Source organism: Monodon monoceros, unplaced genomic scaffold, assembly GCF_005190385.1.
Source record: "Monodon monoceros isolate NGI ecotype Baffin Bay Population unplaced genomic scaffold, NGI_Narwhal_1 Super_Scaffold_18, whole genome shotgun sequence".
In the NCBI taxonomy this organism is placed as follows: Eukaryota; Metazoa; Chordata; class Mammalia; order Artiodactyla; family Monodontidae; genus Monodon; species Monodon monoceros.
In genome coordinates, this window is record NW_021703774.1 from 91,627,160 (window position 1) to 91,645,021 (window position 17,862).

At 36.8% G+C, this 17,862-nt stretch overlaps 1 protein-coding gene across 5 annotated transcripts in view; it reads left to right on the forward strand.

Annotated features, from left to right (window-relative positions):
• OLFM3 (olfactomedin 3) overlaps positions 1 to 17,862 on the forward strand; it is a 196,745-nt gene that overhangs the window by 154,681 nt on the left and 24,202 nt on the right. For all 5 annotated transcript variants that reach the window (XM_029229257.1, XM_029229254.1, XM_029229253.1 and 2 more), the window contains 2 exons: positions 3,764 to 3,919; positions 8,989 to 9,208. In XM_029229257.1, the coding sequence (XP_029085090.1) occupies positions 3,764 to 3,919; positions 8,989 to 9,208 (376 nt within the window). The remainder of the gene's footprint in view (positions 1 to 3,763; positions 3,920 to 8,988; positions 9,209 to 17,862) is intronic.

The following is a 17,862-nucleotide window of genomic DNA, read 5'->3' on the forward strand; positions in this document are numbered from 1 at the left end:
CTGGCTTCTCTATAGTTTTACAAATATCCATGGTACCAGATGGCAAACAGGAGCGTGACCGTTAAGCAGCCCATTTCATTATTAACCAAAGGATTGATTTATTCTACAATAAGGGAATATTCTTATTGATAATAATATTAATAACAACAGTTCCCATCTATTGTATTTGTATCTGCTCCATTCAAACCTTATAGCAGAGGTTGTTGCCCTTCTAAGTTTACATAAAAGGAAACGTGTTTTTTGAGGCTAAAAAGCTTATCAATGTCACTCAACCAGTAGACTGTGGAGCCATACCAGATCAACTTTGCATTTTCTCAACACATGCCAGTGTCATTCAAAATGCCACTGGTGGTACCCACACTTATTTAAGTGATGCTCTGTCAAATATTTTGAATAAGTATTTATACTACTGAATATTAGAAAAATTACAATTGGTTTCACAATACATCAGGTCTTAGTGTATACAAACTAAAATATTTCACTTAAAAAAAATGCTTGTTTGTTAGCTATGTAGCATCTCTGTACAGGCCCGCATTGTCTAGGTCAATATTTCCTAAACTGTGATTTTTGGAATAGGATGCTCATGACATCCTCCAATAAAATAATTTTAAGAAACACGGTACATGATACTTAACTCTTGAAGATTTCCGTCACATGGTTTAATACTAAAGGTTCTGTGAAGACCTACAGTAAAGAAATCCCTGTTTATTTTTGTTAATCCCAATGCTATCCAAGCATACTGAACTGTAGGGCTTCTTTTTTTCAAGTGGCCTCCACACTAATTATAAATGAGAGTGAAAATCTAAGTTAATTTCTGTTTAAGTTCAGAAAGGCCTCAGACGTTTTATTTATACAAAGAACCAAGGTAAATAAAGAGTTAAAAAAATTATCAGTGAAGAGTAACAATGAGCTTGCCACACTATGTAGACAGTCTACCCAGGGGCATGTGTAGACAGCTGAATAGCAGGACATCAGAGATAAGCAGACTAAAAGAGGAATGAGTCTCCTTCCCACAAGTGTCATCATGGGGATCCAATCTCAAGTATCACCAAGGAAACTGATTCTCAGTGGGTCTCCATAACCAGTGGGAAACTGAACAGTCCTAGGTACAGCCAGCAGGAAAAGCAAAAGGCTGCCCAGAACCATCCTCCCCAGTTAGACAGCTCCATCTCTAGCCATCACCCCAAATGTAGCTCTTATAATTATACATGATTCTGCTTGAAGGTCACAATCAAGTCTCAGCAAAAATTCTCTCAATGCATTTTCACGTAACACAAATAAAGTTGAAAATTAAATTGACAGGGTAAGTTAGAGGCAAAATAAGAGAGGCCGTTTTAACTTTATCCAGGATATCTCACTTGCCTATCATTTTCTAATTGTATGGATTCTGCCTAAGTACACAGAATTCCTAGGAAAATATTGGACATGCCAGAGATGCGTGTTTTCATAGACAAATGTCATATTTAAATGTGTAGATAGTTTCTTTAACACAAATGGCTTTTCTTTATTCATGCTTCACCATAATGGAGTTGAAAATTATTTTGAAAGCATTGCATTCATCCAAGATGCAGTTACCATGCTTTCAATGTTGCCTCAGTAATTCTGTGCTGCATCAAAGTTTTTTTTAAATGAAGCTTTCTGAATGTAGGAATGATAGTAAATTAAGAGATATTTGAGGGTCATGTAATACTATAGCCAAACCAGTGACAGGAGAAAGATACTTTTGCTAAAATATTAAAATACTTGTTACATATTACTACTGTAGGAAGCCTAATTTTACCCAATAAATATTTATTGAGCAATTATTCTGCGCTTAGTTCTGTGTAAGGTCTTGGGAATAAAAGGTATGAATAAGACACAGATTCTAACCTCAATGAGTTTACAGAAGGGCAGCCACTTTTCTGCTTCCCATTCACACACATTACACAATTAGATTTAATATAAGCTAGACTGTAGTATGTCCCGAAAAGACAGGGTTTATAAAGGACAGGACTATGGATCAAGACAGCAGAAAAAGAAACAGAAAAATGTGAACTTCTCTGACAAAAAAAAAAAAAAAAAAGTGGAGGAACTGAGGCAAGCCAAAGCAGCAGAATTCACTGCCTTTTCTGAATGTTCCAATGCTGAGGAATATATTGACAATGGGCTCTTTAAAGCTAGCTGGTCCACTAAGCTTTGTGACTTACCTGATGACAGAAATTGTCTCTGAACAAATCCCTTCCTTATTTGTAACTCACAAGTTTTACAATGAAAATAACTTTTTTATGTGTTATATAAATAATACTTGTTTATTTTAAAATACATGGAATAACACATAAAAATATATGAAATGAAGTAAAACTCATCTGAAATCCCATTTTTTGAGCCCATGCTTTCATGTATTCATTTATGCATATAAAATTTATATACAATATTTACCAGGGACCTCTTTCTACAATATTTGTTACTTCTCCTCTCACCCACACCTCACCACCCCCCACCAGAAAACTAATTTTAACCACCTAATATGTATTCTTCTAATCCTTCCATATCTTTCTCCATGTTTTTTGCTTATATACTCCTTTCTTTTACATATGTGTGCTCAAGTGTGTATGTGTGTGTGTGTGTGTATGTGTGAGACATAGTGAGAGAAAGAGAGAGGGAGGGAGAGAGGTGAATTTTATTTAGAATAAAAGGATTCAAATTATATAAAGATCTTTACATTTGCTTTTCTCACTTTTCTCATGTATATTCCTTCATGTTAAGCAATGTTTCTCAAAATGTATAAACATAAGAATCACTTAGGGAATCTTGATAAAATGAAGAGTCTGCCTCAGTACCTCTGCGGTGGGCCCCAAGATTCTGCATTTCTGACAGGTTCACAGGTGATGCCAAGTTGTTGCTCTGTAGACAATACTGTGAGTACCAAAGTATAGAGCTCTACTGTATCCTTTAAATTAGTTTAGTCATATTCTATTCCTCAACTCATTTAATAGCTCTCCTCCTATTAGAGGCTTTCACTTTGTTTTCCAGATTCTGCTGCCATAAGAATCAGTCTTTCTTTCCTCATTTCTACATGCTTTATAGGTCACCTATTTCCCACTTCTAAATAGCCTGGGGCTCAATGAACTTGGGAGGGTGCCATCACCTTAACATATGTTTATTGCCTATCTACCAAACACTTGATGCAGTGGCCATTTTCCAAGTCTCTTAAACAGTATGGTCTCTGAGTTAGGAGGTGTCCCAATGCTACCACCACTCATCTTGCTCAGTTCAGCCTCACCCCTGGGAGTACTTCAGATGCAGCTTGAAGTAACTGTACTGGAATGAATGCATGCTAGATCTGCTGGACACTTCACCACCATCCACAATTGCTAAGCATCCCAGACCTTGAGGAAGTCAGTCAGTACTTAAAGAAACAACTTATCTTAACATTTAATAGATTGAGCCATGATAAGCTTACTAAGCCCTGGAATGAATATTCTATTTTTTAAATTTATTTTTCTGATATATCAAATTCTTATTAATATTTAGTCATTTCTAATGCTAGAATGTCCAGGTACAGTTTTCTTTTGCTAAATTATTATTTTTTTTCTTTTTTTTTCTTTTGCTAAATTATTTGAATGTTTATCATGAAGAATTAGCCTTCTGAAAGTATGTCCTGTGGAAATGCAATTATGGATTTGGCACTTCCGGTTTTTAATGTTAATGTCATTTTTCCTACTTCAGTAGTGATTGTATATACCTGTAAACAGACAATAATGCCAATGTTCTTGTTTAACAGGTTCAAAACATGTCTCAGTCTATTGAAGTCTTAAACTTGAGAACTCAGAGAGATTTCCAATATGTTCTAAAAATGGAAACCCAAATGAAAGGGCTGAAGGCCAAGTTTCGGCAGATTGAAGATGACCGGAAGACACTAATGACCAAGCATTTTCAAGTAGGTTTGACTTCAGCAATCTTGTCAGTCCAAATGAGACACTGAGTATGATGGACAGCCACCATGGCACTCAGCTAGAAATACCTGTACATCGGCCCATATATGCAAGGTTCAAAATTCACTGGGGACATCAATAATCTCTCCACTGAAACTGACCATTAGCTGGTAGGAATGCATAGAAGACTTGCTATAAAAAGAGCCTTACCCTCCTAGAGCTAGGTGGAGATTCTGGATAGATTTAAAGGCATTTCAATATGTATGACAATGGTAAATCTAGGAAAATTAATAATTAACTTTAACAAAGATTTTCTGATGATTTTATGCCTTGCTAATATGAGGAGAAATACAGAGAATATGAATTATTAAAAGAGGCAATAATACCATTGTTAACAGCACATAAACAAGGGCTGTTTCACAATTTGATACAAAAAAGTATTTATTTTATTTTGTTTATTTATTTATTTATTTTTTTGGCTGCGTTGGGTCTTCGTTACTGAGCGCAGGCTCTCTCTAGTTGCGGTGAGCGGGGGCTACTCTTCGATGCAGTGCACGGTCTTCTCTTGTGGAGCACAGGCTCTAGGAGCACAGGCTTCAGTAGTTGTGGCACATGGGCTCAGTAGTTGTGGTGCACCAGCTTAGTTGCTCCGCGGCATGTGGGATTTTCCGAGACCACGGCTCGAACCTGTGTCCCCTGCATTGGCAGGCGGATTCTTAACCACTGCGCCACCAGGGAAGTCCCACAAAAAAGTATTTTTTTAGACTTTAAGCTGTTTATTGGTAATTATCTAGAAACACTGAAAATGGAGAAACAATGCTTTTAAGCATGCTATGTAGATTTTTATTAACTATGTATGTCACTGTCATAGATTAAAATAAAATCTGTGATAATGCCATTTGAACCTCTATTAAAAAGAAATAGTCTGCCTTACAAAGGCATAGCACATTGTTTATAAAACATACTGTGATTTTACGAGCATAATAACCTCTGCTTTCCCTGTCAGTTAGAAAGTGAGATACACTGCTAATGGTGAGGGAGTGGGCCTGAATCCAAGTTCTTGGTCAAACATAAAAAGTGCTTTTCATAAAAAATTATGATTGGCATGGAGCTAGTCAGGGACATGAAACAGGGTCTCTGCATGACACAGTTTAATATGGCAGAAATTAACATGGTTTTGTAATTTTCTTCAGTGGTGCTCAGGAGCCTGAGTAGAAAGGTATCAAAAACAATCTCGCACTGAACCAGTTTTACAGTTTTCCCAGAAAGGTACAACAGAAGGACAAGAGGGTAAGAAAGTTCAGGATATTGACAAGAGAGGGGGCTAAAGTGATGAATCATGAGATTAAACTGAAGAGAGAAGTAAGCAAAGCCAGAAGGTTAAGAAATGATAACAAATTACAGCAAGGCCTAGAAGATAAAAATAAATTTAAAGATTATTGGAAATAAGAGAATGAGTAAACTAGAAGAATAGAGAAATTATGGGGGAATGGTAAACACAGAAGGGTATAAGGCTGAAAAGCAAATAAATTAATTTTAACCGACATTTATTGAGCACATACTGTGTACAAGGCAGTGTTGGGCCCTCTGCTGGGTATATACTACATAATCTCTCTTCTTTGAAAGACAACTAACAAACAGGCAGGTAAAATTTGACAGTAAAAAGAGGCATAAACATCAAAATGGCACAAAGGGAAGAATTATTAATTTTTCTTAATTTTGTTTAGAGAAGTTCAGGGAAAGAGCTACAGGGCTTGGCAATATTCAAGAAAATGGTTTTGGACTAGTGCCCACTTTCCTCCCCAGAAAATACTAAATTACAGAGGAGATCAAGAAAACCAAAAGATGTTCAATGTCAATTTTCAATATTCAGGGTTAGGGTGTAGACGATAGAGCAATACCGTGAGCCTGATGTGATGCTGAGGCTATCAACAAAGTAGGAATGATCAGCCGGTACTTACGGCACATAGGGAGCATTCCCAGAAAGGAAGGGGGACAGGAGGAGAGAAGCTCGGGGTTTCTGGCTCAGAGTGAAAATCATTCAAGTTCAGATGGACAATATAGAACTCTGTGACGCCAAGGGACAGCTTGCAAGTACCAGGGCTGGCAGAGTTGGTGACAAATGATGACGGGTGTGCATCTATGGGAACTTAGGGGAGAAGAGAGGAGACAAAGAAACAAAAAGATACAAGGCTGAGAGGAAAAAAAATGAGAAAGTTGCCTATTCTATAAGTTTGCCTAGCAGAAGCCAAGCCACCAAAAAGAAAACTTATTTTTTAGGCAGCACCATAGAACATGATGATTTTGATTTTCCTAGTTCATGTAATCCACGTGGATACAGAACTTGTATAAGTCAAACTCCAAATAGCAATAATGATAATAACATCATTTTCTTGAAGAATTACACATATTCAACACATAGTTCCAAGCACTTTAAATATACTATATATTAGTTAATCTAATCCTCACAACAATCCTATAAGGTAGACACTGTGTTTATTCCCATCATTCACATGAAGAAACTGATGTACAAAGAAATTACACAATTGGTCCAGGATCGTATATCTAATATGTATCAGAACTACAAAGTCCAGCTCCCGAGTTAAGCCTCCTAATACCAATGCTATACTGCCTCTCCAGGTAGACTATAGCTCTCTGAATTAAATTTAATAATAATAATTAAATGCTCAATATATGCTTGTTGAATATATTTATTCACCAAGTCCTATCATGAGTCAGATTTTGCTCCAGCTGCTGAAGTGCCATATATGAGAAGAAGAAATGGAACATTCCAAAAGTAAGTTTAACATTGAAGAATACTTTTAAATTGGAAGAAAATCCTCCTCTGGCACACCCTTTTCAGCTTATCAAAAAATTTAAGTAGGTTGTGTCTTCCATATTCTTTATGATAAAAAAGCTTGTTCTCGTTATCATACTTGAGACTATCATTCTTATATAAAGAAATCTTGGTTGGGTAAGATAGTCTAGGTATACACTTTGCTATAAGAGCAACATAGTAGAAAATGAAATTCTAGAAAGGATAAGTAAGCACAGATCTGTGTTATTTTAATCTTTTAAGTATTCGATACGTACATTAGTTGGACTTTCTATTGCTCTCTGACAAGTGTCCAGAGTTAGAACTGACTGACAATAATTGAATTATAAATTTTTGAAAAGACCCCAACATTCATATATATATATATATATATATATATATATATATATATATATACACACACACACACACACACACACATATATAATTTTTAGCTCAGGGGAAATAAAATGCCACCAAAATTGTGACACTGAATTACTCTCTTTTCAATATTCCCATAGTAGAATGTAAAACACTTCATTGTAACAGTTGCTATAATATGCAGCAAATGGTACCATCAGAACTCTTCTCATTAAAATCCTAATGAAGCAACTGTGTCTTCCTTTAGGGATAGCACAAAATGCTCAAACTAATAAGAAGTTTATTTCAAAATAAGCCACTAAAATGAGCAAAGCTATGCAATTCTAACTTTTGACTGTGATATTTATCAATCTTTCTCATTATTAAGACTCTCTGTCCCCTCCCACTCAACATGGACGTACAGACAAATTCTAAGCATTCCAATCTTACAGAACAAGTGGAAATTCCCCCCAAGATACACAAGCCCATAAATCAGGGTGGCAATGGGAGCTCCTGCTATTTTAATGCATTGATAGTGATAACATGCTCTAAATGTAATTGTAAAATGCAATTTTCAGCTCCTTAAATTAGTATACAGCATGGTTTCTGTTATGATCATAGCAGTGACAGCTCTTCAACGAATGAGATAAATTGCAATAAACTCACAACTGAATCAAACTCATGAAATATTTTCACTGACCACCACCACCAAGTTAAAAGAAAGGAAAAAAGGTGACATGTTCAGAAACTGAAAGTGAAACTGCAGGTTTGGCTCAGTCCCAAGATAGGAGTGAGGGAAACAGCGCTGGCAAAGTATACTTCTTGTTCTCTAGACAAAAATCAACGTTTCAGTTTCAAACAACTCTGTGCTCTTTTATTACATCAATTATGAGCACCTTAGCCCCTGAAAGAGTTAATTTCACTACATTGGTAAGCAAGTCTGCCTTACATAAAGAGCTCTAAATTATCTTTGCTTAGGCAAATGAAGTCAGACAATGGGTAATAATTCAAAATAGTAAACAGCAACATACATTTCTTTGAGCTTTGAAAAGCTTTGCATGATTTACTATACTTGCTGAACTTACCTTCCTAATGATGCTGTGCTAAGAAGGATATTAAAAAGAGGGAGGAGTAGGACAGAGTGGTGGAAGCCCAAAGTTGGAAAAATTCTGTTAGGCAAAAGCTGTTCCAGGATCCAAAATTTCCTGTAAGTACCCCTATATTATTAATAATTAGTTAATGGGTAAATAGACTTAACTAAACAGGATATTTGACCTATTTCTAATAATTCGTAACTAGAAGATGGACCCTGCTTCTATTTCCTAACTAAATAATGCATTGTTCACTTTATAAAATGCCACCAGAAAGCAAGATAGAAAATAAACCCCGAACTGCTACCATAGGAAGTTTTGTAATTATGATAAGGATCAATTTGTTTCATAAGCAAGTAACCATTTAAAGAGGTGTTCTTGTATTGAAAAGCTGAGATAAGTCGATTACTATTAATGATCATGTAGCCACTTACATTCTCATGAAATAAACAATTTCAATCAGAAATCAATAAGCAGGGCTTCCCTGGTGGCGCAGTGGTTAAGAGTCCGCCAGCCGATACGGGGGACACGGGTTTGTGCCCTGGTCCGGGAAGATCCCACATGCCGCGGAGCAGCTGGGCCCGTGAGCCATGGCCACTGAGCCTGCGCGTCCAGAGCCTGTGCTCCGCAACGGCAGAGGCCACAACAGTGAGAGGCCCGCGTACAGCAAAAAAAAAAAAAAAAAAAAAAAAAATCAATAAGCAATTGTGAATCTGTCTTAATCTCCCTTAAGTATCATGTGAAAAAGAACGTTGCTGTTTGATCTGTTTAAATGACTCTTATGAATACAATTGGCTGCTTTTCACAGGAGTTGAAAGAGAAGATGGACGAGCTCCTGCCCTTGATTCCTGTGCTGGAACAGTACAAAACAGATGCCAAGTTAATCACCCAGTTCAAGGAGGAGATCCGGAATCTGTCTGCCGTCCTCACTGGAATTCAGGAGGAAATTGGAGCCTATGACTATGAGGAACTACATCAAAGGGTGCTTAGCTTGGAAACCAGACTTCGTGACTGCATGAAAAAGCTAAGTGAGTAGAACAATTCCATTTGTCCAGGTTGCATTTTTAAGTAGTTTCAATGACAACTGCATTCTTACATTTTGGAAATAGTCATGAATTCCTAATTCTAGGGAAACTAGTACCTGCTTTCTAAGTGTAAAATAAGCATTCCTTGGGCTTCCCTGGTGGCACAGTGGTTGAGAGTCTGCCTGCCAATGCAGGGGACACGGGTTCAAGCCCTGGTCTGGGAAGATCCCACATGCCGCGGAGCAGCTGGGCCCGTGAGCCACAACTACTAAGCCTGCATGTCTGGAGCCTGTGCTCCGCAACAAGAGAAGCCACGACAGTGAGAGGCCCACACACCGCAAGGAAGAGTGGCTCTCGCTCTCCGCAACTGGGGAAAGCCCTCGCGCAGAAACGAAGACCCAACACAGCCAAAAATAAAAATTAATTAATTAAAAAAAAAAAGAACAGTTAAAAAAAAACCTGTTCCTTGATGCTTTAAGCAGGCCTGGTTATTCAAGGTTATCTGATTAACAGTTGCCTGATTTTCAGAGCACCCTGTTACCGCGGTGGCTTGAAATAAGAGGTCTGGCAAATACAGCACTGCTATTGGCTACACTAATGGAAATAAGCTTTATTTCAGACAGATTATCGGTGACGGTCAATCACTGTGTGGCCACGGAAGAGGAAAGCCATTTCTGGCAGTAGAGAAAGTTAGAGACTGGGGAAAAGGCCATTGCCCTGGGACCAAATGTGAAACAGTAATGATAAGGAAATGAATACAATTTCTCTACGCAGAGCTGCCATCTGCTGCTCTGATCCACTCAAGAAATAAAAAGGAGGTACCTACTCAAATACATATTCACTACTCTACAAGGGGCCAAACATGTGACATGGGGAATGAACTTTAATTTTTGACTCCTAAAATGTGTGGTTCCACCTGGTCTGAGTTTACAAACTTTTCCATTGCCACTCAGTTGAAGTCATCATGGGACTAGTTTGTAACAATGTGAAATAAATAAGTGTTCATGAATTGACTAAGAGGGATTGTAAATCCATTTACGAATAGTATTTTAGTTGTTGACATGCTGTGATATGATGGTGTTAGGTGAGGGGGACTCAATAACCATAGAAAGTGTTCTCTCAAGGTACGAAAAACTTTTCTGGAATAGGAAATAAACTGGGAAGAGAGTAAAGAATTTCAAAAAAAAAAGAGTCAATTTCTAGTAAAGAAACATTCAGAGCATAAATGTAAACACAAAATAAAGTTTGGATGACTTACAAAAATATTTTAAAGACTACTTATTTTACAGATGCAATCCAAATGATAAAAAAAAGATAGCTAAAATACAATATGTTGCATTCAGTAATCACAGCCTCAAAACAAAGTGGGGAATCACCACATCGGAGGCCCCACTGCAGTCATCTCAGGATTTCCAAGAGAATCCAAGAGATTTCCAAGAGATCCAGGATTTCCAAGAGGATTTATCAGAAGGCAGTAACGTAAACTCCTAAGGCTAAACACACGTGCAGCAATCCTCAGCTCCTTATTTCTCATCATGCAAGGCCCATACTTTTTCACCTGTAACTGGTCTCCTAATAATCATGACTCCAATAGATTCCATGACTTGCTCTTCTCTACCCACTGTCCACCTTTTTGCCAAAGGGATTTTTTTTAAGTACAAGTCTGAAATTATTTTCCTCTATTTAAAATTTCCTATGAATCCCTTATGTCCTAGGATACAGCCCATGGCTTAGGAGGCCCTTCATTGTGGCACTCCCTACATCTCCCATCTTAAGTCCTGCCATTTCTCCCCTCATACACTATCTCCCAGTCACATGTGCTCCACACTCTAACCATGGGGCCACATTGAGAAGCTGTTTGCTCCTTCTCCTGAAACACTCTTTCCCCTGTTTATCCTTGCTTTATCAATAAACATACTTTCACCTGCCACGTGTGACAGACTCCTATTCATTTTGCAGGTCTCAGTTTAAATGTAATGTCTCACCTGAATTTTCACTGCCCTCCCCATGTGTCCTCTGCATCCCTGCTAGGTGCTCTCAAATCTTGAAATCTCACCAATGATTGGACTTTTCATGTTTCATTATCATTTTGTGTTATTGGATGTCTCTTTTGCTAGACTTCTGTTCCATAAGAATAAGTACGTCTATGATATTCACTCTAAATACTGTATCTCCCATTGCCTAGAAAACTAAGAAAAGTTTCTCAGTAAATATTTGCTGAATAAATTAATTCTAAAAGCAGTCATAGTAACAATTTCTAAACTTTCAACAGAGTAAATATTAGGTATTTCAACAAGTAGCAGAGAACAATCCCCTTTACTTGCAAAACAATGATCTCTTTTAGCCACATATTTGTGTCAAGATGGCATAGGACTGATTAAGATTAAGCAAGGGAAAAGTCATTTATTTAATACAGCACTTAAAAACTCCCTTATATGGTGTGCTTTTATAATTCAAGTTGTGGAGTTTATTGCTAACAGAAAATAGGTAAATATTACTGCATAAAGAAATTCTGCTGTCATATTTTATTCTTTTTTAATCAAGAAATACTTTTAGGGGCTTCCCTGGTGGCGCAGTGGTTGAGAGTCCGCCTGCCGATGCAGGGGACATGGGTTTGTGCCCCGGTCCGGGAAGATCCCACATGCCGCGGAACAGCTAGGCCCATGAGCCATGGCCGCTGAGCCTGCGCATCCGGAGCCTGTGCTCCACAACGGGAGAGGCCACAACAGTGAGAGGCCCGCATACTGCAAATAATCAAATAAATAAATAAATAAATAAATACTTTTAGTTCAATGCACAGATTCATTTTATAGCTTGCCAGATGATGTCTGGCAAGAAGAAAATCCCAAACCAAGAATTGTTTTAGTGCTCTCAATACCTAAAAGTTACTTTAGGGGTTCAAAGGAGTATTCAAATGCATATTTATTAGCCCATAAAATATCTGGGTAAAGATATTCTATAAATGACAGTACATAGGACTAATCTGTGTAGGGCTTTAATTTGATTTGGAAGAGGTCCATTTGTTGTTGATGAACCACTGAAGACCTTGAGAATCTATTCACTCTGTCATTCCTAGTATCTCACAATAAACCCAAGCCATTGGCTTTGTATGCTAAGTCCAGGCACCTACTTAGCGCAAATGGCCTCAACTAATAAACAAGGACAGGCAACAGAAAGGTTCTACACTTAGTAATCACCTTGAACCTTAAAGTGTGCCAGTTATGTTTTTGAAGGATTAACATGGAAAACTCTTGGGATTTGCTCTACTTTACAAATGAACTTCACTTCTAACATACATTCTCTCTGAGTTTACTTAGCTGGAAATAATGTCTACCACAGTCAGGAAATTCTACATTCCTCTCAGCTTTTTCAGAACTCCCAATTTGTTTTTACTAATCCACATATAACTCCCAACACAGAATCTCCTACAATATTAGAAATGATATTTGGGACAAAGAGGGTTAATCTAAGTAGACACAGATTCATCCTATTCCTTCTTACTGAACATGGATAATGTCTCTATGGTGTCCTTAGGCCTCAGGACTGTGATCTGCAATATATGTCAAAGATTTGTTTTATTAATTTTCCCCCATGGACCACAAAATTTGAAAGACTGTGACTGTCAAATAAATTATATTAATTAGTTAACATTTATTTTTATTTTAACTAATCAAAAATATAAAATCTAGCAACCAATATAGATATCAAACAGCAATGAAACTAGCATTTAATTTTCTTATTTAATGAGATGATAGCTATTTGAGTTAATTGATATGACCTTATAAGATATTGAAAACAGTTCTCACGTCATAATGCTTTAGATTATTAGTGGCCCTCAAATCCCTATTCACTTAGTACAGAGGCCAGTGCCACAAGCAATGACTCTAACTCATTTATGCTTTTGTCCCAAGAACTGGGTACTTTTCTCCATCATACCATGTTTATGTCAATTAATCAAAACCACTTACTGAGACTCTCTTGAGCAGAGAGGATGTCTATCAACTGGACCACAATGCTTAATTACAATGTAGAAAACATGTCCAGGTAGAGACAGACAGCCCTAACACTGTGAAATCTAAAGCCACATGGTTCCTGAAAAAATAAATAAGTGAATCTTCATATTTTTCATTAAAAAAAGAATTACTCCAATTTCAAGGGAAGTACCTGATAAGGCACATTTATTTACAGAAGAAAACACAAACAATTTTGTGTGGTACTAAGTTATAACTTGATTAACATTTTACTTAGTTTTTACAATTCCTGAAAATTGGTACAGACCGGACCAAGTTATCTCTGTGAACTCTTTTAATTCCATGCCTGGCAGTATCTCATAAATAAGGGCCTGAATATCAAAATGTCAGAGCACACAGACTCAGAAAACAGATGTTAAATAACATCAGGACCATTCACAGGAAATGTAAAGAAAAAAATGTATCAGGGGTTCAATGTTCCAAAAAGGTCTAAAATCCAGTTGCTATGCTGCTCAGATCTAGAGTGGGATATTGGATAATTATGACATCAGCAATATAGTAACAGGTGCAATAAGGCTCATCCATCAATGGCATCTTTATTCTTCACAAAAGCCTCTAAACACACACAGCCAATTAGCAGAGGGTAAAAATGGACTGGGGAAAGAAAATAAAATTGCAGCCGTGATGAATACATTTCCACTCACCTTTTCAGTGGATTTGCTTTTAGGGAAGATGTCACAGTGCACAGCACATGAATTTTAAGAAACTAAAAAACAAACTAGTGTCATTGCCTGCAAAGTTTAACTTAATAAGGTGCTGAAGGAATCACAAGTCATTAAGACCACTAGGGCACCATTCAGCTTATTTCTACTAGGGAATTAAAGTTTTAGAGAAAATAGAAATTAGAAAAAATGCTTCAACAGAAATGCATCCTAGTGGCCTGAATGAGGTATAGTAATGTACGTTCCTAAAAGTGCTTAATTTTCTCTATGAGGGACTGAGTAAAGTCCCCTGTGCTTAATTAAAACGTATCACATTCCTAGACATGCAAAATGTAATTGTATGCATGTGAGAATTTGACTGGAAAAGCACAGCTGAAGCTCTTGCACACCCCCTGAGATCACCAATAGATATTTAATGTAGATTATAATCAGGTTTTTCAGGTTTCCAGCCCTCCACCTCCACCCCCCCCCACACACACTTCCTCGGGTTAGTTCAATTTTAGGGCAATAGTTTGGTGCCATCTAGTGAAGTACAGGATGCATCCTTCTATTAACAGAAACAGTTTTGAGCCTTCATGTTTAATAGAAGTAACAGTAGCATTCAAAATTTGAGATTACAAGTAATCTCACCTTGGGTTACTATTTTTATCATGTTTATGCCAAATTAGTTTTAAAAGAGAAACCAAATTGTCTACGTGGTAGTAGTCTTATTTATACATTCAACAAATATTTATTGACTCCCCAGTGTGCACTGGCACTTAACCAGGTATTTGGGGCTACAAAGATGAGTAGCAGGCAGTGTCCTCCTACCATCAGAAAACTTGCATTATAGTGGGGACAATAAGCACATAAGTAGGTAACTACAGCAATGCTGAGAGCCTACTGCTTGACAGACACTATGCCAGCTTTTTTAGGTGTGTTAGTCCTAATTGCTCTAAGAACTCGGGGTCAGGTATTATTATTAGCAATTTATGGAAAATAGATACTCAGACAGCTTAAATTAATTTTCCAAAGGTACATTTGGAGGCAACAACTTTAAACCCAAGTCCTTCTGAGTTCAAAGACTGAGATTTCTTTCCCACACATGATGTGTTTTGTTGGGTACCTAATAATAGAGAAACACCCTGGACACCTCAGTAAGTTTAACTCAGTAAATAGAACCCAACTGCTGTAGAAAGAAAGAAGTCAGAGTCACTTTTGATTCTTCCTTGAATTTCACTCACATGCAATCACGTCTCCCCTCTCCCTCACAATTTCTCAAAACCACCTCTTTTCTGCATTCACACTTTCACCACCCTAGTCCACAGCACCACTGATCACCTCTCAGATGGATTACCACAATGGCCTCCTAACCACTGCCCTTACCTGAAGTCATTCCCTGTCTACCACACTAGGAATTTAGAATAATCTTTTTGACATGCAAATCTAATTATATTATACCTTGTTCAAGTGATTTTCCTTTAAAATTAATTCTAAATAGCTTTGCCTCGTTTTTCTTGATGACATGGATTCTGCCTAACTCTAGCCCTTTTCTCTCAAATTCTCACTAGGCACTCATTCTAAGCGTTAGTCATTTTAATCCTTTCAGTTCCTCAATCGTGCATGCTTCTTCACCTCCTGGACACTGAACTTCCTCTCCCCTTTCATGGAACACTCTTCCTCCCTACCTTACCTATCCAAATTCTAAGCTTGCTTGCTCTTTCATTTTATAGACCAGATACCAGCTTTTCTGTGGAGGCTTCTCTGATTGCTCCCTAACATGGCTGAATTCCCCTGGCACAGTCTCCCACATGCCCCCACTGCACCCCCCATGACACTTCAGCTATTTTACAGAAAATTTCCATTTCTTTTTTTTTAATCTTCACTACCTTATGGACAAGGTGTCCTTGCTCTGAGAAGTCAGGGATCATCTGTGTCTTGTTCCAGTTGAATCTCTATAGACTGTGATAAAACATCTGAAACATAAAAGGTAAAAATTGGTGTCTACAGAGTTTCTGAGAGCAAATATTATTTTTTAAATAAAAAGCTTTATGTTGCTTTCAAGAAATAAATCAGTGTATGTCAAAGATAAAACATCTATATCTTTTACAAAACAAAAAATCTTTTGGAAAAAAAGACAACAAAAGCACAGTATTTTTTTAATCCTTGTTTTTATTGCCATCTGTTCTTTCTTCAATGGCAATGCAGTATTTCATTCCCAAAACACCTGATATTTGGCTGTACTTAGTACTTAAAGCAAGAGACAGTGAAAATCTCAGTGAAAGAGAGAATTAACAGGAAAGTCAAACTGTGTGCCTGGGATGAATAAGAGTGCAATTTAACTTGGAAATATAATGGGAGAAATTTATAAGACTACCTCCTCAAATTAAATTGAGTAGATCTTCAAATAAGTTATTTACCCAAAAGTCCTATTCTTCCTAAAATTCCAGATTATAATATGGGATGCAATTTCTCTGGTATCCATGCACCTGATGATGATTCATTCTTCTGGAACCCCGAGACCCTAGTGATTTTAGCACATTTTTGAGGTAACTGGTATATCCTGTTTTACCATAAATTGATTTACTGTTTATCTTTCTTTTTAATGTCCTTAATTTTCCTAGATTACAACTAAATTATAAGCCTTTTAACAATATAAAGCCTGTGTTTTTAGAGGCAAGCCAAATTATTCAGTTTTCATAATGCAATCCTGCTCCATTTAGTTTGGATGTTAGATAGGCTTCTCCTTAAAGATATGTTCATAATATAAGCTTTATTTCAGAAAAACTTCAGGCAGTTTTTGAAACAATTTAAGAGTAAAATTGTGTTAACTTTGGAAGGTGGAGGTATTTAGACACATATTATTCTTGATCCCATTTACCAGACACCCGCTGAAAACTCATTCCATGCCATGCAATATGGCATCTGTTATGTCCATTCTTATCCCCCACCTTTCCTTCAGCAGTATAGTTGGTAAGATTAGACATACAAATAAAAGGTTAAATAATATAAATAGATTTTACTATCAAACGTATGGTAGAGAAAAACTTACTTTAAGTAGCTTTAATAGATAGACTTTAAAGATCAAATCATATCTACTTCTTGCTACATGAGTTCTCCAATAGCCTTTAAGTAAAAAGAAGTAACATTCTTTCAGAAACATATTTGCCACTCCATTAAATTTATTTATATGGGCATGGCCTTAGGATTCAAATCCAGAGCTATTAGTACACAATGTTACAAAGTACAATTATATATTAAATAAACAAAAAGATGGTTTTTATGCTTCACTGATCCAAACAACTGATCTTCCTGCTGAATCCCAAATGATACCTTTTCCTGAGCTACTTATTGATAAATATGGATAGTAACTGATAATAAAAAACTTAATGTTTCAAAATCATCAGAGTATTAAAATGGTTACTTTTCTCAACTACCTATTCAGTATATTTTCTGAACATACAGAACCGTGCACGTGTAATATATTATAAAATGCTAATATTTTCATGTGTCTCACTGCAGACAGAAGAGCATATCAGGAAAAAATCAATGAAGAAAGACTCAACTTCCTTCTTTGCCATCCACCTTTGCAGGAACATTTGTCTTCCACGCATTTGGGGAAATTATCCTTTCTTTCTGGCTTCCTTTGTCCTCATGGAACGTGACAGTAAAGTGAGAAAAATAATGTGTATTTGAACAAAAGCTAGTTTGGGGGAACCAATAAATGGAAATGACTTTCACTGTTTGTTTTAGTTTATAATTTCTGTGCTCCGTTAGAATGAGAATACCTGTGTTTACTTAATACTATCACAAATTATAAATAAAAAAGTGGCCAGTTTTTATAAATTCCTGCAACTCTAATTTTACTAATATCATTTGAGAAGATGAATTTTAGCTTAGGACTCTAATAACTATTTTTAAGAGAAACTTCTACTGGGAAGAAATCAACATCAAGAGCCCTTTCTGTGTTTTGCTTCCCAAGAGT